General features: G+C 46.6%; 1 protein-coding gene across 2 annotated transcripts in view; it reads left to right on the top strand.

Annotated features, from left to right (window-relative positions):
* The first annotated feature begins 10,445 nt into the window (after window positions 1-10,445).
* The window catches only part of USP6NL (USP6 N-terminal like), a 239,042-nt gene continuing 230,350 nt past the window's right edge, over window positions 10,446-19,137 (top strand). The window contains exons 1-2 of one of the 2 annotated variants that reach the window (XM_077264569.1): window positions 10,446-10,631; window positions 18,064-18,111. Coding sequence is in view for 1 of the 2 variants with exons in the window: in XM_077264568.1 (XP_077120683.1) it covers window positions 10,628-10,631 (4 nt within the window). In the remaining variant the exon portion in view is untranslated. The remainder of the gene's footprint in view (window positions 10,632-18,063; window positions 18,112-19,137) is intronic. The other variant, XM_077264568.1, reaches the window with a different exon arrangement.

Raw genomic sequence — 19,137 nt, 5'->3', positions numbered from 1 at the left:
TCCCCTCCGAGACCCCGGAAGCTGTTCGTTGCCTGTCTTGGCTGAATCTGCGCTCCACCTTGAAAGCCGGACCTCCTGCGCTGAATGTGGTGGCGCAAAAACTGTACCCCATCCTGGAAGCCCAGCTGCCTGCGGGGCACCGGCGCTCAATCCCCTGGAGCACCCGCCGGACCCAGGAGTTCCACCGCGGTCCCGCGACCTGAGCCGAGAGCCTCCCACCGGGAGGAGCGGCTCTATCCAGGAGCCTCGTCCTGCTCCTGGCCTTTAGGGCAGAGGGACTCCCCACCGGGAAGTTTCGGCCCTGGGCCTCTTGACAGGGGGAAGGGTATTGGCCCGGCCGCACGATCCTTCTGAGCCCGGTAAGCTTGTGCAGCATCTGTCGTGTGTCCCTCCATGCAGGGACAGAAAAACCCTGAGGGAAAGGGGGTGGGACGGGACCTTTTAACCTCTCGTGTGCTTCCTGTCCCTGCAAGGAGGATGTCCTCCATGGTGCTGTCAGGAGGGACGTCCTGGAAAACAATGCTCTATCGTCATACCACTGAACAAATGTGCAATAAAACGTGATCAAAAAGACAAATCTAAATAAAAATGGTACTGCTGAAAATGTCATCTTGTCCTGCAAAGAAACAAGCCATCATACAGCTCCATCAGCAGAAAAATAAAAAAAAGTTATAGCTCCCAGAAGAAAGCAATGCAAAAATTATTTTTTCTATAAAAGTTTTTGTGTAAGAGCGCCAAAACATTAAAAAACTAAATAAATTGGCTATCGCAGTAATCGTACTGACCCAAAGAATAAAGCTGCCTTACCAATTTTACCACACGCGGATCGGTATAAAAACAAATAAACAAAAAGCAATTCCTGGATTTTTTCAGTCTGTCTCCCAAAAATTGCAATAGAAAGTGATCAAAAAATGTCATGTGCCCGAAAATGGTACCAATAAAAACGTCAGCTCGTCCAGGAAAAAAAAAACCATAACATGACTGTCGGCCAAAATAAGGAAAAATTATAGCTCTCAAGATATGGTGATGCAAAAGCTAGTTTTCAAAAGAAAAATTGTATTTTCTGTGTGACAGAAGCCAAACATAGAAACCCAATATAAACCTGGTATCGCTGTAATTGCACCAACCCGAAGAATAAAGTCGCATAATCCCTTATACTGCACGAGGAACGGTGTAAAAAACCCCAAAACAAACAGTTCTTCACGTGCTGTTGATTTTTTAATTCTGCTTCCCAATCATCACAGTAAGGCTCGGTGCACATTTATACTGTGCTCTGCGCTGAGCGCTTACAACGGGGTTTCTTTGTAAATCTCTGAAATACGTGATTCAGATGGAATCTTTGGTGGAAGATTCCCTATAATGAGGCCGATGGAGGCACTGTGGATGCAATAGCAACTGTGATCCGGCAATGTCTGTCTTTTTAGGATTGCATAAATGTGCCATCGGCCACAGTTTTATGCACTTCTGAAAAAAAGGACACAGCTCAACAGAGGCCAGACGGAGTCCAGAATAACTCTTGCTACCTCATTATAGTGAATGCATTCATCGGGGGTTTCATCTGTCACGTCACTGGGAGATTTAGATGGAAACCCAAATGTAAGTGCTCAGCATAAAGTGCTGGATAAATGTGATCGTAAAGGTTATGGAAAATGTTCCCAATAGAAGCTTCAACTCAATCCACAAAAAAGCAATCCGTTACTCAGGTGCTTCATCTACTGTATTAACGGAAATTTAGGGGCTTCCACGTTACTGGTATCACAAAGGCTCTGGAAAAGCGAAATGGCTCCTCGCCCCCCAAAAGAAATTCAGCAAATTCTCCGCTCCCAAATCCAAATGCCTCCATCCCTTCTGAGCACCAGTGTGCCACATTTAGCGCCCACATGTTTGGCATTACTGTAGTGATCAGAGCCCGCCTAAATTACAGATCGTGTCTCCAGAAGCAGGAGTTGGGCATAATGTACTGGTCACTACAACGGCAGTTTGCAATTTTCACTCATCAACATCCACTGCTGGTTGTTTATGGAAAACACCTAGTCAAGATCATCACTACACATGTAGATAAAATTCCCAAAGGGGTATAATTTCCAAAATGGGGTCACTTGAAGGGGGATTCTGCTTTTCTAATACTTAGGGGCTCTGTATATGTTGTCCACAAACTATTCTAGGAAAATCTACGTTCCAGGAGGCAAATAGCGCTCCGTCCCTCCCGAGTACTGTACTGTACAGCCACATATGGGGTATTTCTACAATCAGCAGAAATTGTAAGACAAATTTTGGTGTCATTTTTCCCAGTATAGCAATATAAAATTTTGGGGCTAACACAATTTTGGTGTTAAAAATGTAAATTATTTTTTCTTCACTGCCCAATGGTATAAAATTATGTGACAAACCTGTTGTGTCAATATAATCACTGCACCCCTAGAGGAATTCATTGAGAGGTTTAGTTTGTAAAATGGTGTCACTTATATATATGGGGGGGGGGGGGGTTCTTCTGTTCTGGCATCTCAAGGGCTCTGCCAATGTGACATGGCACTCTCAAAAACCAGTGCAGCAAAATCTGCACTGTAATATGGCGCTACTTTCCTTCTGAGCTTTGCACTGTGCCTCAAAAGTAGTTTTCGACCTCATATGGGATATTGGTGGACTCAGGAGAAATTGCACAACACATTTTGGGGTCCATTTTCTCCTGCTACCCTTGTGAAAATACAAAATTTGGAGCTAAAAAAAGATTTTCGCGGGAAAAATGTTATTTTTTTCTTCATTTTCACTGCTTAACTTTATAAACTTCTGTGAAGTACCTGGGAGTTTAAGGTGTTCAGTACACATCTAGATAAGTTCCCAAAGGTGCCTAGTTTAAAAAATGGTGTCACTTGTGGGGGATTTCCACTGTTTAGGCACATCAGGGGCTTTCCAAATGCGACATGGCATCCGCTAATTATTCCAGCATATTTTACTTTCAAAAAGTCAAATGGCACTCCTTCCATCCTGAGCCCTGCAGAGTGCCCAAACACTAGATTTCCCCCACATATGGTGCATCGGCATGCTCAGGAGAAATTGCATGGTCCATTTTTTCCTGTTCCCCTTATGAAAGTAAAAAAAATTAGGTCTAAGGAAAATTTTTGTGAAAGAAAAGTAAATGTTTATTTTTTCCTTCCACGTTCCAAAAAATCATGTGAACCACCTGAAGAGTTAATAAACTTCTTGAATGTGCTTTTGAGTACTTTGAGGGGTGCAGTTTTTAAAATGGTGTAACTTTGGGGTATTTTCTGCCATATAGGCCCCTCAAAGTCACTTCAAATGTGTGGAGTGGTCCCTAAAAAAATGGTTTTGTTGTAAAAATGAGAAGTCGCTGGTCAACTTTTAACCCTTTTAACGTCCTAACAAAAAAAAATTAGGTTTCAAAAATTGTGCTGATGTAAGGTAGACATGTGGGAAATGTTATGTATTAACTATTTTGTGTGATGTGACTCTCTGATTTAAGGGCAGAAAAATTAAAAGTTTGAAAATTGGGAAATTTTCAAACTTTTCGCCAAATGTCTGTTTTTTTTCACAAATAAATGCAAGTCATATCAAAGAAATGTTACCACTATCATGAAGTACAATATGTCACAACAAAACAGTCTCAGAATCAGTGGGATCCATTGAAGCATTACGGAATTATGATCTCATAAAGTGACAGTGGTCAGAATTGTAAAAATTGGCCTGGTCAGGAAGGTGAAAACAGGCTTCAGGGCGAAGGGGTAAAAATTATCTATCACATAGTGCCCTTAATTCCAGAGCACTGTATATGCTGAAAAACATGTACTGTACATAGCAATCATTTAGCTATACATAGTAAGGTACAAAACAAGTATAGCTAAACATGGATAAATGATAGGTACAATAGGAAGGAAGACCATATGCAAGAGGGTTTAATATGTACAAGGGAAGGATACAGTAGATGAGGGTAAGAGCTACTACTATGATAGTAGGGGTATTGCAAGTTATACGAGTTCTTGAAAGGAGGATATATTTGAAGTCTTCAAAAGACAGGGAAAGACTAATCAATTGGGCTAGGAATGGGACAAATCTTTGAGATGGTTGGTGAGGAGCAGACAAGAGGAGAACAGAGAAGGAAGTATTGTGTGGAGCAGTGATTATGTGTTGGGAAATTAGATCACAGATGTTTTTAGGTTACAGGTTATAGACAATCTTGGAAGTCATTTTTCGTATTTTGAACTGGATTGTTTGGACAGTGGAGAGTGATTCCGAGTGGCAGAAATTACAAAGAAAGGGGAGGGAAAGCAGAACAGTAACACAGGGACAGGTGAATGGGATTAAAAGGGATGAGAGAATGTTAATTGAGAGGCCACCAAGAATGAAATTGCAGTAACGCAGGGCGTGTACCAGCATTTCTGCTGAGCCAAAAGATAGAAAAGAGCAGATTCAAGAAATGTTTTAAAATATGAAGTTGCAAGAGGTGGCAAGTAGAATTGTGCAAAATAACTAGCATTATCCAAGGCCAGTGGCCACACTAGGTGTCCTAGGCTGCAGGACCAGAACCTTGTGAACCTCCTCCTATTAGTAGGCCTGTGGCAACATCATGGGGGAGTGACATTGTGCAAGACCTACTAATCAGAAGAGACGACAGAGGATGACAACAGGTGTCAGGAGGTTCACAGAGCTCTGTTTCAGGGGTCACAGGCTACTGACATAGCTGCTGGACTTAGGGTCCTGAAAATCTTTTTGCTAAACTCTAGTGAGAAGGGCTTTAATATGAAGTTTGAATAACGGAGCAGAGTGGTTAATTCTGTTTATAATCATGGCGTATGTTTAACCTGTCTCGATGACCTTACATCAAATTATTGTTGGCTTACTTTATGACGTGTGTCACAATTCGTGGCCAATTTTTGATGCAGTATTGCAAGCTATACCGTGCCCCTTTTCCTCTAAGTCACACCTCTTTTCAGCAATATCACGTCCGCTGTCACAGAAATCCCGATTCATGAAAACAAGCATTTTGTGCTCAAGTCTAGATAAACTGTGCACCTAGAGTAAGTCGTGCCAAATTCAATTTGACAAATAATCATTCACTCTTTGTGGAGGTCAGAGATCACCAACGTACTAAAATCCACTTGCATTGCATTTATCCCTATTATTAATACATGGACGGCAGGTGCAGGTCATGTATTAATATGTATGTGCTTTCCTTACCTCTTATGCATAGGCATTGTGATATGGGGCTTTTACTTTAGATCAAGTCTCCACTTATCTGGCTGACTTCTATATTCCATGCACTTTACAATTAGCTAGCATTGCTAAATAATGTTACATTTATTGGTGAATGCTAAAACTTAATTTGCACTATGCCATATATTAACAAAACTAAGCACTGGGCACTTTTTGATCACTTGTTTATCAAATCACGTTTATACGTGACTATATGCACTAGGCACTTACGCAGCTTTATATATGAATAGAGGAATTGTTTGGGTAATCTGATATCAGGAGAGACGTTTTTTATTGTTGGTCTGTTTAGTATCACAAATATATGCTCAAAAACATGTTTTTAGGTATGTTACCTCAAGTATATTTATTTGTGAATTAATTACGTCCTCCTCCTCCTTGCAGGGACAGGAAGCACACGAGAGGTTAAAAGGTCCCGTCCCACCCCCTTTCCCTCAGTGTTGTAAAAAGTACCACCACATGGATAATGAAAATAACACTTTAATGACAGAATCATATTACATCATGTGACATATCAAAAAACAGGGAGCGAACTACCACCAGTGCTGTCAGGATGGACTCCTGGAAACATAATTACCGGTAGGTATAATACCTATTTTCCAGGACGTCCCTCCTGACAGCACTATGGAGAGTACCAAAGAACCTCTCTAGGGTGGGATTACCGCTTGTAGAACTTTCCTACCAAATGCAGACTGCTGGCCAGACAGTACATCGAGTTTATGATGCTTACAGAATGTGTGAACCCTGGCCCATGTTGCTGCCCTACAGATCTGCTCTAATGATGTGCCTGCTCTCTCGGCCCAAGAAGCAGATACCTCTCGCGTAGAGTGGGCACATAGGCCTACTGGAGGGCTAACCCCCTCAGCCCGGTAAGCGTCTGAGATTACAGTCGTAATCCATCTTAAAATTTAAGCCTTAGAGGCCTTCTTCCCCCTGTTCTTTCCCCCGAAAAGAATAAACAGGTTTGGGTCTACACGCCAGCTACTAGTGGCCTCAAGATATTCAATAACCGCCAGTTTGACATCCACAGAGTGGAGGCTCTCTTCTTTCCCATTGGAGGGATTGTTACAGAAGGAGGGTAACACTATCACCTGATTTCGGTTCTGGCTAAAGCCTACCTTTGGTATGAATGCAGGGTCTAGTCTTAAGATTATACTATCATCCCTGATCTGGAGGATACGGGTCTCTGGTGGATAGGGCCTGGATCTCCCCTACCCTCTTAGCCGTGGGATTCGCCACTAAAAATGCAGTTTTCCGTGTGCGAATTGATATGGGCATATCTTTGCTGGGGACATATGGATCCCTACACAGGGACCTGAGGACCAGATTAAGGTCCCAAGACGGAGTAAACTGCCTAATAGTGGGGCGCAGCCTCTGAATTGCTCGAATGAATCTTACTATCCATGAGTGTGATGCTCGAGAATAGTCAAAGAAAGAGCTTAGTGCTGAAACCTGGACCTTCAAGGTGCTGGGCCTACGCCCCTTATTGATTCCTTCCTGAAGGAAATCTAGGACTCTAGGTATGTCTGGGGTACCTGCCACAAAGTTGGACTTGCCACTCTCCAGACAGAACCGTTTCCAAATTTTTAGATAAATTGCTGATGTGACCAGTTTCCTGCTGGCTTGGATAGCGGCTATGACTTGGTCTGATAAGCCCTTAGCTTTCAGGATGTCCCTTTCAGGATCAAGGCTGAGAGGAGGAGTCTCCCCGGGTTTGGGTGGTGAATTGGGCCCTGGTGGATGACATCCTCCCAAGGGGGAGCTCGATCGGGTTCTCTATCGCCAAGGCTCCAAGCAGAGGGAACCAACTCCTCCTTGGCCAGTACAGGACGACTATGATGACTCTTGCCTGATCCTCCTGGATTTTCCGTAGGACAGCTGGCATGAGTGCCAGATTTGGAAACGCATGAGAGGGGTTCTACCTACTTTTGACTCGGGGCATCTATCCCATTCGGAACGTCCGTGGGGTTCGGAGAGTAGAATTTTGAGACCTTTGAGTTTCTTCTGTTTGCAAATAGGTCTATCTTGGGGGTTCCCCAACGCCGACATAGTTCCTGAAATATATCCTGGTTCAGCTCCCACTCGGATGGGTAGACCCGCTGTCTGCTCAAATAATCTACCATGTTCTGGGACCCTTCCAGGTGTACAGCCGATATGGATAGGACTGTACCTTCTGCCCAGGTGAATATTCTTTCCCCCAGATCCTGAAGTGGCCGATGTCTTGGACCTCCTTGATGCTTCAGGAATGAGACCGTTACCACACAGTATCCTAACGTGACGATTTGAGATCGTGGACCGGTTCTGCCTTAGGGCCCCCCAAACAGCATATAGTTCCCTGAAGTTGGAGTCTCTGCCTCTGATGTCTTCCGGCCACCTGCCCTGAAGGATTCTCCCCTGTAGATAGGCTCCCCATCCCCACGCATTGGCATCCGTGGTGACCACTACATAAGGGCAGGTGGACCATAGCACTCCCACCTTCAGGTTCTCTGTCTGCGTCCACCAGAGGAGTGACCTCCTTACTGGTCCTGATAGGCTCATGGGTCCGTCCAGTGAGTTCTGACGGCGTTCCCATATGGACAGTATCTGTTTGCAATGGTCTTGAATAGGACTGTGCCCATCTGACACATGGTATACATGTGGTCATCAGACCCAGCACCTTCATAGCGGCCCTTATGGAGGTTCGGTGTTCCAGCAAATTCTTGACTCGGTCACACACTGCCTCCTGTTTGTCCTCTGGTAAGTGGGATATACTGCGTCTGGAGTCTAGTCGTACCCCAAGGAAAATCTTCCTGTGTTCAGGTACCAAGTCTGACTTCTGCCAGTTTATGGCCCAGCCCAGAAACTCCATTACCGATATCGTCCGGTTCCTGTGTTCTTTCAGCATCTCTACTGATTTTGCCTCCAGGAGAAAGTCATCCAAGTATGGGATAACTATGATACCCTGGTTTCTGAAGAAGGCCACGACCTCTGATACCAGCTTCATGAATATATGGGGGGCAGAAGCAAGCCCAAAGGGGAGGCACTGTAACTGGTAGTGGCTGGTCTGGGTTGGCAGTCTTACTGCAAATCTTAGCAGTTTCTGTGATGAGGGATGTACTGGGATAAGTGGGCACTTTTCAGATTGAGAGTGCACATTACAGCGTCCCTGTCTATGGGATGAATTGCCGACTGAATTGATTCCATTCGGAACCTTTTGTATCTGGCCCAAGCACTTAGAGGTTTTAGATTCATAATGGTGCGGGTCTCGCCTGATGGCTTTGTGATGGCGATTAGGAAGGAGTAGTGCCCCCTGGTTGTGACTGCCGAACTGACCATGTCCTGTAAGTCTGTCCATATAGGGGAGTCTGCCGAGACTACCATAGAATTGTATCTTGGGGGGGGGGGGGGGTAGTAACGCTCTATACTGTATCCCTCTGCAATGGTTCTGCAAACCCACTGATTTTGTGTGATCTGAGCCCAGTTTTCTGCAAAGTAGAGGAGCCTTCCCCCGATGCAAGCGGCGTCATTGTCTTTTAGATCTGGAGGTTGGGCTAAAGAATAAACCTTTTCTCTGTCCACCTTGGCTACGGGAGCCCCTGTAGGACCCTCTATTGGACCTACCCTGACTTCTAAAGTCATACTGTCTCCTAGAGAAGAATCCTATCCGAAAGGGCTGGGGCCACTTAAGTTTGTCCTCAGGGAACCGTTTCTTTTTGTCAGAGGCTGATTCCAGAATGTTATCTAAGGCTTGCCGAAATACTCTTATCCCTGAAAATGGGTTGGAGCAGAGTTTCGTCTTAGAGGCGTTCCTCCTGATGAAGATCTTAACAATATGGCCCTCCTGGCTGCATTAGATAGGTTTTCAACTAGAAACAGCTCTCTAACGGATTCAACCGACATATCAGACAGGAACGCCATGGCTGATTTCATTAAGGGGAGGGAGTTTAGAATATCAGTCCAGCGGTCCAATTGAACAAATGCTCTTCCAACTGACCCATCCATAGATACATATATCTGGCCACCGAGGTGGCTGCTAGGTTTGTCTTAATTAGGGCGCAAATGCCACAAAGCATCTCTCCTACAATGCGCAAAACAGCAGAGAGACAATCCTCAAAACTTCTGAAACAAGGTAATTTGGAGTGATGAGACCAAAATTGAACGTTTTGGCCGCAACCATAAATGTTAGTTTGACAACAAATGGCTTCACCCAACCACTAACGATTCATATTCTCTGGAAAAAGGCCAAGAAAGCAAAAATTCTGCCAGGGTGTGTAAACTTTTGAGCATAAGTTTATCTAATGGGATCTTTTCTTTAAAATTGTGTTCTCAGTGATGCACATTACATCACTAACAACATACAAAAAAGAAATGACAGGTTCCCTTTAAGTATGGCATTTTGTACATCAGTCTTAATGAAGGGCGTGCTGGAATAAGATGCATACCTCACTAAAAGGGTTTATCCAGCCAACCTCACATTGCCTGCAGTGCGAGGATTCTCCGGGCTCGACCCCAGGAGCAGCAGACGAGTGACCCAAGTATGTGATTTGCGTACCGCAGCCCCGTGCCAGCTAGACGGGTGAGGCCGCTCTCAGTGCAAAGTGTATGGAGCGAGACCGGACAGTCTAGTGGGCATGTGGTCAGGAGATTGCATATGGCAGACTTGTGGTCACATGACTGCCCCCTCCTGGCTGCACACTTGTGACCTGAGGCCGGACATCCCCTGTAAGGAACTAGACACGTCACCAGACTGCGCCTCTGCCAGTAATGCTACTCCAGTCAGTGAGGGAAGTAAGGTTTCTGGCATAAGGCACGCCACAGCTCCTGGTGAACTCATCTACGGGCTCCACCATGCCCCGTCCCGCCTCAGCAGAATTGGCTGAAAACAGCAAAAGCCACCATTTTTTGGCGCAACTTTGTGTGCAGAAGAATATTGCGCCATGTAACGGTGTTGTACCCCGGGACTGTAGCACAAGCACCTCGGTGACTCAGCTCCATAGTATCCCACATGGTCCTCCACCCCTCCGTAATGAGGCCGGTAATGGCCGCATTGCTCCCCTACTCCCCGTGCTCCGGAGACAATGGCATTACTGACGCCGGCTATAAATAGCGCTAGTGTTTAGCATTGCTGAGCCCAGGGCCAGGTCGCCACCTTGATGACGTCACCACGAAATCTCCGCTGTCTGCCGCCTCCTGACCCGGTGCCCCAGCCAATGGGAGGAGCCGTTGCCTTGGCAGTGGGCGTGGCTGGTGGCGTCTGGGTGGGGCCGTTGTCCCTGTGCGATGCGGAAGTTGGCCCCCAGCAGTGAGGCGGGTGGACCGGAAGACGGTGTGAGGAGCGGGGATGTCCGGCTAGGGTAGAGCAGTGCCCGGGAGTCCCGGAGTGTTACGGAGGGAGCAGCCGAGACCGCGTCCTGTTCCAGCTATGAGTGAGTGCTGGGGAAAAGTTCGGGCTGTAGTGGGGGGAGGTGGTCCGCAGCCGGGCAGTGACAGGAGCTGGGTGGCACACTCTATATCCTGTCACCTGCCCTCTCACTGCTCTGCCACCTCCACAGTGTGGGGGCCACGAGAAGGCTGCTGTCCTGGAATTGATGTGACACAGTGATCTTCATACTGGTGGTGACTCCTGAGTGATCAGTGCCCCGTACTATGCCCAGCACAGGGTGTAATGGCTCAGGTCTGTGCCCACTGTAATGTACCCTGGACCTGTGGGTGTACCCCCTGTGTGATCAGTGCCCCGTACTATGCCCAGCACAGGGTGTAATGGCTCAGGTCTGTGCCCACTGTAATGTACCCTGGACCTGTGGGTGTACCCCCTGTGTGATCAGTGCCCTGTACTATGCCCAGCACAGGGTGTAATGGCTCAGGTCTGTGCCCACTGTAATGTACCCTGGACCTGTGGGTGTACCCCCTGTGTGATCAGTGCCCCGTACTATGCCCAGCACAGGGTGTAATGGCTCAGGTCTGTGCCCACTGTAATGTACCCTGGACCTGTGGGTGTACCCCCTGTGTGATCAGTGCCCTGTACTATGCCCAGCACAGGGTGTAATGGCTCAGGTCTGTGCCCACTGTAATGTACCCTGGACCTGTGGGTGTACCCCCTGTGTGATCAGTGCCCTGTACTATGCCCAGCACAGGGTGTAATGGCTCAGGTCTGTGCCCACTGTAATGTACCCTGGACCTGTGGGTGTACCCCCTGTGTGATCAGTGCCCCGTACTATGCCCAGCACAGGGTGTAATGGCTCAGGTCTGTGCCCACTGTAATGTACCCTGGACCTGTGGGTGTACCCCCTGTGTGATCAGTGCCCTGTACTATGCCCAGCACAGGGAGTAATGGCTCAGGTCTGTGCCCACTGTAATGTACCCTGGACCTGTGGGTGTACCCCCTGTGTGATCAGTGCCCTGTACTATGCCCAGCACAGGGTGTAATGGCTCAGGTCTGTGCCCACTGTAATGTACCCTGGACCTGTGGGTGTACCCCCTGTGTGATCAGTGCCCTGTACTATGCCCAGCACAGTGTAATGGCTCAGGTCTGTGCCCACTGTTATGTAGTACCCTGGACCTGTGGGTGTACCCCCTGTGTGATCAGTGCCCTGTACTATGCCCAGCACAGTGTAATGGCTCAGGTCTGTGCCCACTGTTATGTAGTACCCTGGACCTGTGGGTGTACCCCCTGTGTGATCAGTGCCCTGTACTATGCCCAGCACAGTGTGTAATGGCTCAGGTCTGTGCCCACTGTAATGTACCCTGGACCTGTGGGTGTACCCCCTGTGTGATCAGTGCCCTGTACTATGCCCAGCACAGTGTGTAATGGCTCAGGTCTGTGCCCACTGTGATGTAGTACCCTGGACCTGTGGGTGTACCCCCTGTGTGATCAGTGCCCTGTACTATGCCCAGCACAGTGTAATGGCTCAGGTCTGTGCCCACTGTGATGTAGTACCCTGGTCCTGTGGGTGTACCCCTGTGTGGTCACATCATTCGGCTCTGGTCTGCAGTTATGCTGTACCTATACCTGAGACAATGAGAGCTGGTTCCTCCATGAACACTTTGACACTTGGTGTTTCTCTCCTGCATCTTCCTTATTGTTGTATACAACACTACCTAGGTGACATCACCATGAAAGCATGGGACAAGTAGATACTCATGAATATACATTGTCACCCTCCAGACATTGAAGAGGAAGCGGAGACATTCTAGAATTAGTCATTTCTGTCCAGAAAGGAAGTCTTTGTACTGTAGAAGGAATGCAGGCTGCTGTATGTACTAATCAGGAGTAGGAGCTGGTTTATCCTTTCATTAATGAGGGTTCTCTCCTCATATTAGCCAGAAAAGCATTGATGTCACTGGCCGACCTCACGCACTTATTACAAGTCTGCCCATTTATATACCTGCTTCATTGGATGCCAGCTGGTCACCTGGATTGGGTTTACACTAGATGTTCTTGGTTGTCTCGCCTTGTAAAAAAATAATATACGGTAAATATATATACGGTATATTTTTATAAAGAGGGTCTATTTACACTGGTCAAACAAAAATGGGTATCTAAGAACGCTTGTATTCTTGTAATTGGCCTGTCTGAACAGGCTGCCAACTATCCAAAGAACGAACAAAACTCGGTTGTCTAGTGAAATGATTTTTAAACTTTAAAAAAAAAACAAAAAACAAACTTCTCAGCTGCACGTCGCCTTGTGTAAACAGCACATGTGCTGCCGTGAACAGTGTTCTGTTCTCACTCATTCTCTGCTTATTATTATTATTCTTTATTTATATAGCACCATTGATTCCATGGTGCTGTACATGAGAAGGGGTTACATACAAGTTACAGATATCACTTACAGTAAACAAACAATGACGGACTGATACAGAGGGGCGAGGACCCTGCCCTTGCGGGCTTACATTCTACAGGATTATGGGGAAGGAGACAGTAGGTTGGGGGTTGCAGGAGCTCCGGTGTTGGTGAGGCGGCAGCTTCGATAGTGATGAGGCGGCAGCGGTGTCAGTGCAGGCTTTCTTGAAGAGATGAGTTTTCTGGTTCCGTCTGAAGGATTCGACTGTGGTTGATAGTCGGACGTGTTGGGGCAGAGAGTTCCAGAGGATGGGGGATATTCGGGAGAAGTCGTGGAGGCGATTGGACACGAATAAGTGTGGAGGAGAGAAGGAAGTCTTGGGAGAACCGGAGATTACGTGAGGGAAGATATCGGGAGATTAGTTCAGAGATATATGGAGGGGACAGGTTATGGGTGGCTTTGTAGGTCAGTATTAGTAATTTGAACTGGATATGCTGAGGGAATGGGAGCCAGTGAAGAGATTTGCAGAAGGGGGAAGCGGAGGAGTAGCGAGGAGAGAGATGGATTAGTCGGGCAGCAGAGTTAAGGATGGACTGGAGAGGTGCAAGGGTGTCAGCAGGGAGGCCACAGAAAAGGATGTTGCAGTAGTCAAGGCGGGAGATGATGAGGGCATGCACAAGCATTTTAGTAGATTGAGGGTTGAGGAAAGGACGGATTCTGGAGATATTTTTGAGCTGGGGGCGACAGGAGGTGGAAAGAGCTTGGATGTGCGGTTTGAAGGACAGGGCAGAGTCGAAGGTTACTCCGAGGCAGCGGACTTTGGGTACGGGGGAAAGCATGATGTCATTGATTGCGATAGATAGGTCAGGTAAGGAAGATTTGTGGGATGGAGAAAAGATGATGAGTTCAGATTTGTCCACGTTGAGTTTGAGGAAGCGAGAGGAGAAGGAGGATATGGCTGATAGGCACTGTGGGATTCTGGACAGCAGAGCGGTGACGTCTGGGCCAGAGAGGTAGATCTGAGTGTCATAAGCATAGAGGTGGTACTGGAATCCATGGGACTTTGAGCTGTCCCAAGCCAAGTGTATAGATTGAGAAGAGTAGGGGTCCTAGAACAGAGCCTTGGGGGACTCCAACAGAGAGAGGGTGGGATGAGGAGGTAGTGTGGGAGTGGGAGACGCTGAATGTGCGGTTGGAAAGGTACGAGGCGATCCAGGATAGGGCGAGGTCTTTGATGCCAAAGGAGGAGCGGATCTGTAGTAGGAGGCAGTGGTTAACTGTGTTGAAAGCAGAGGACAGGTCTAGAAGGAGGAGTACAGAGTATTGTCCAGTAGCTTTGGCGGTAAGTAGGTCGTTAGTGATTTTGGTCAGGGCAGTCTCAGTTGAGTGATGGGGGCGGAAACCAGATTGTAGATTGTCGAACAACAAGTTAGATGAGAAGTGGGAGGAAAGTTCAGCGTGGACGTGCTGCTCCAGGAGTTTGGAAGCGAATGGGAGCAGAGATATTGGGCGATAGCTGGACATAGCAGTTGGATCGAGGGTTGGCTTTTTAAGGATAGGCGTGATTGTTGCATGTTTGAATGCAGAGGGGAAGGTGCCAGAAGTTAGTGATAGGTTGAAGAGGTGGGTTAGGGATGGGATAAGTGTGGTGGTGAGGTTGGGGAGGAGGTGGGATGGGATGGGGTCGAGCGCACAGGTGGTGAGGTGCGATTTGGAGAGGAGACAATTAAGCCCCCCTTCAGTGATGTTGGATAGGGAGGTTATGGGGTTTGGGCATTCGTCTGGTATACAAAGGGGTTGTGGTGGTTGAACAATAAAGACTTGCCTTGTCTGGTCGATCTTATTTTGAAAGTGTGTGGCAAAGTCCTCAGCAGAGATGAGGGAGGTTGGAGGGGGCAGTGGGGGGCGGAGGAGGGAGTTAAAGGTTTTGAATAACTGTTTGGGGTTGTAGGATAGGGAAGACACGAAGGTTGTGAAGTAGGCCTGTTTAGCAGAGGTGAGTGCAGATTTAAAAGTGAGTGTTACCTGTTTGAATGCAGTGAAATCGTCTTGTGAGTGTGTTTTCTTCCAACGCCGCTCCGCAACCCTGGACACTTGCCGGAGCTTTTTAGTGGTGTTATTGTGCCAAGGTTGTCTGTTGATACGTCGCACTCTGCCATGGTCGAGAGGGGCAACCGTGTCAATAGCTGATGCGAGAGTGGCATTGTAGAAAGCAGTGGCAGTGTCTGTGTCGTGGAGTGAGGATATGGATGCCAGTGGTAGGATGGAGTCAGAGAGTGTGTGAGTGTCTAGGTGTGCAAGGTTTCTGCGTGGGTGTGCATGTTGCTGGACATGGATGACCGGTGAGGAGGACAGGGATGAGCAGGTGAGCAGATGGTGGTCGGATAGAGGGAGAGGGGAGGTGGTGAAGTTAGAGAGCAGAGACGGGTGAATACCAGGTCTAGTGTATGCCCGTCCTTGTGGGTGGCTGCGGAGGACCGTTGAGTAAGTCCAAAGGATGAGGTAAGGGACAGAAGTTTGGAGGCTGTTGACTGAAGGGTATCAATGGGGATGTTGAAGTCACCCATGATGATGGTGGGAATGTCAGCAGAGAGAAAGTGAAGAAGCCAGGTGGAGAATTGGTCAATAAAGGCAGTGGCAGGGCCCGGAGGTCGGTATATGATGGCCACTTGGAGGTTGGAGGGAGAGTAGATGCGGACAGAATGTACTTCAAAAGAGGGGAGAATAAGGGAGGGAAGAGGCGGGATTGGGTTAAAGGTGCAGTTTGAAGAAAGGAGAAGACCCACTCCTCCACCATGTTTGTTGTCGGGTCGAGGGGTGTGGGTGAAGTGGAGGCCTCCGTAACACAGCGCAGCAGGGGAGGCAGTGTCAGAGGGTGTTAGTCATGTTTCAGTGAGGCCAAGGAAGGCAAGATTGCGGGAGAGAAAAAGGTCGTGAATCACATTATCACATGATCACCGGCTTATGGCCGGTCTATGAAATGACAGCAGCTCAGTTTCTCTGCACTCGAGCGGCAATTGTTTAACATCACCGGTCTCTGGGTGCGATTACCCTAAGTGACGATCGGCTGCTGTCTAATTGCCTGTCCAGGTAGGACGACCGCACTCTCATGTGCACTAAGTGATTGTTCCGTGGTCACAGAATATCACTGACAGCACATGCCCTGTTCACATCCCTTTGAGAGAAGCAGAGCACTTTTTCCCCTTTGGGTGTCATCCTAGTTTCTACTAGTAATACATGGTCCTGCTGAGTAGAATTGAGCGAAGTTTTCAAAATTCGGTTCTGATTACAATCGGCGGTGAATATTGTTTTTGCAATATCTGCCGAACGTCATTGGAGTCAGTGAGTAGAAATGACTGAATATGTTCAGAACCGGTCATCAAACATAAATTCGGCATGAATATGGCACCAATATGGCAAATTCAGATTCGGTGACCGATTCGCTCAATTCTACTGCTGAGCTTTCTGAGCTGCAGCCACAATGTCTGCCCCCTGCCTACCTGTAATACCCGTACGTTAATGGGTTCTACAGACTTTATGAGAAATGGCCTTTCAATTTACTCTGTCTAAAATTCAGTTGCTGTTCTTCTTAGCACTAAATTGGTAATGTGCATTACTCAACCTGTTGTATAGATGTGCTGTATACAATGACATCAGTGTTCTCACCAAGGAAGGGACTTTTCACCACACCATACTCTGGCGCTTTTAGGGAAAACATCTGTGTGAATCTTTTTCAAATGCCACATTCACCCGTTCAGTATTTTACATCTGCATTTGTAAGCCAAAACCGGGAGGGGAAGAATCGGAGGAAAAGTATCAAACAAACACGTCCCCACTTCTGTATTTATCTCCCACTCCTGGCTTTGGCTTACAAATACTGAGGTAAAATACTGACCAAATACTGAACGTGTGACCGTGGCCTTAATCATTATTATTATTTATTTATATAGCACCATTAATTCCATGGTGCTGTAGTCCTCCTTATTAGGTGCTATGGCTCACCAACTGTCATGTGTCATATATCCATTCAGAACGTGGTTGTGCGCAAGCTCACAACTGGCCAATAACATAAGCCAAGTCTTTCTTTTGACATTGTCACCAGTGACCTGATGGTTTATTTACTTTGAAAATGCTTATTAGGATGTGTTCACAATGAGGTGTGTATTTTTTTTTTTTCTGACTTCTTTTGGAGAAAAAGTGAACACACTCCTAGAATGTATTCCTGGCTGATATTGAAAAGAATATGCTACTCGTAAACACTCATCTTAATGTCAGGGTAAAATCCATATCAGATTGGCTGTATCATCCTAAGTACAACAGCCTCATGTGGTCTCTCAGACTGATTCAATGATAAATACAGTTTTCCAATTTGGGCTTTCCTGCAAAGCATTGCTTCCACACTACAGATACCAGCATGACCACGTTTTGCATGGTTATTTTATTTTTTCCTGATTGGCAGTCATGCAATGCCCCATTTTTCCATGATTATTATGGGAGAAATGTAAGGTGGCTAGAGAGAGGACAGCTGATGACTAGCGGGTTCTCAGGCGGGGGGAACCCTTCTAAGATACAGCTAGACCAGTCTCAGGAGCTTGGTAACCAGGGTCTAGATATGTGGCCATCTTGCCTGCCACAGTGTTTATTTTAGCGATATAGTGTGCTGTAATTGTAAAGCATAAAAACCTAAAAGAAAACAATAACATTCACCTGCCATGGAATACACCTTTTATGTTTGTTTTACGAATAATAAAACTGTCTCAGATTACCTGACTGCAGAACTTCTTTGACTGTGCTATTGTGGGCAATGCAGAAACCGTACCTACATTGTGTGGCGCCGCTTTCAGGTTGAGAGTACTCCTACGAAAATAAGGAGTCCACCTATGGCCTCCATGTCAGTGTTGTGCAGCCCAGGCCCTGGATAATATGTATACTTTGTTGCACTCGTATATTGCACTTTCTTAGGTTTCTGTGATCTGCTGTATTTCTGTGTTGTGCTTGCATTATGTGCATATATAAAGTGATGTGATCTGCACCCTTACCCATAACCTATCCTCTAAATATCCCTCTCTTTCAGGGCTGGGGGAGAGTTGGTGGTGAGCCATATCTTTGCAATAGAACCAAGGTAGAATGGTGTTCCTTTACGCTGCACTCATCCCACTAATGGTCCTGTGTGTTGTGGTGGTGGTGTTGTTGTTGTTGTTTTGCATCGCAGTAAATTATCACAAAACGTCTCCTCGTTCCACATAGTGATTGTCTTGTGGTGTATGAAGCATCTGTCTGGTGACAACCAAGCATGGTCACAGAGCTTGCTCAGAGCCCTGCGCGGGCCATGACATCGCCAAGACAAGTGAAGTTTTGTGTCCCCGTTGGAAATGGCCTTATTTTGAGTGATCTCAACAATAGGATCGCTGTATGCCTAGCGATAGTTAAATGTGAAGTAACCAGCCTCTATGAGAATCTCAGTAGAACCATTTGAATGCCCCGTTCTTGCGAATGTTTTTAGTTTTTGCTTCCTTGATTAAAGCTTAGTGATGTGTGGTGGGAAGGATCTGTGCCAAGATGAATACGTTTGCACTGAAATGACTTCTGTTTATTTGCACTACTGTTATGCCAACATCGGAGAAGCGCTCATTACTCTGCATGTGCATTACAACATTTGACTCTTTCATAGCATGGAATGATCAGTGTTTCTGTCTCTATGCAGTCTGTAGCAGTCTTTTTGCTTGCAAGGCTATAAGCTAGATTTAAGACTTTTGATTAAACCTTTGGTTTAAAGGGAATCTGTCAGCAGGATTTCACCCCCTAAACTATTTGCATGTAGCTCTTTCAAAAACAAGTCTAGAAATACCTCTGTTTACTGGGAAATCTGTGTTGAACTCGTATGCAAATTTCTGTATTAGGCTATGTGCACATGTTGCAGATTTCCTGCAGATCTGCAGCTTTTTTTTCCCCGCGCAGAAAAGCTGCAGATCCGCAAGCGACTTGCAGTACAATGTAAATCAATGGCAAAAAAATGCTGTGCTAATGGTGTAGAAAAATCTGCACGGAAAACGCAGCAGATTCAAAAAAGGAGCATGTCAATTCTTTTTGCAGATCTGCTGCGTTTCTGCACCCATTCCATAATAGAAATATGCAGGGGGAAAAAAAG

This window comes from Ranitomeya variabilis, chromosome 5 (assembly GCF_051348905.1).
Source record: "Ranitomeya variabilis isolate aRanVar5 chromosome 5, aRanVar5.hap1, whole genome shotgun sequence".
Taxonomy (NCBI): Eukaryota; Metazoa; Chordata; class Amphibia; order Anura; family Dendrobatidae; genus Ranitomeya; species Ranitomeya variabilis.
Note: the sequence above shows the minus strand (reverse complement) of the source record. Positions and strands in the feature narration are given on the sequence as shown.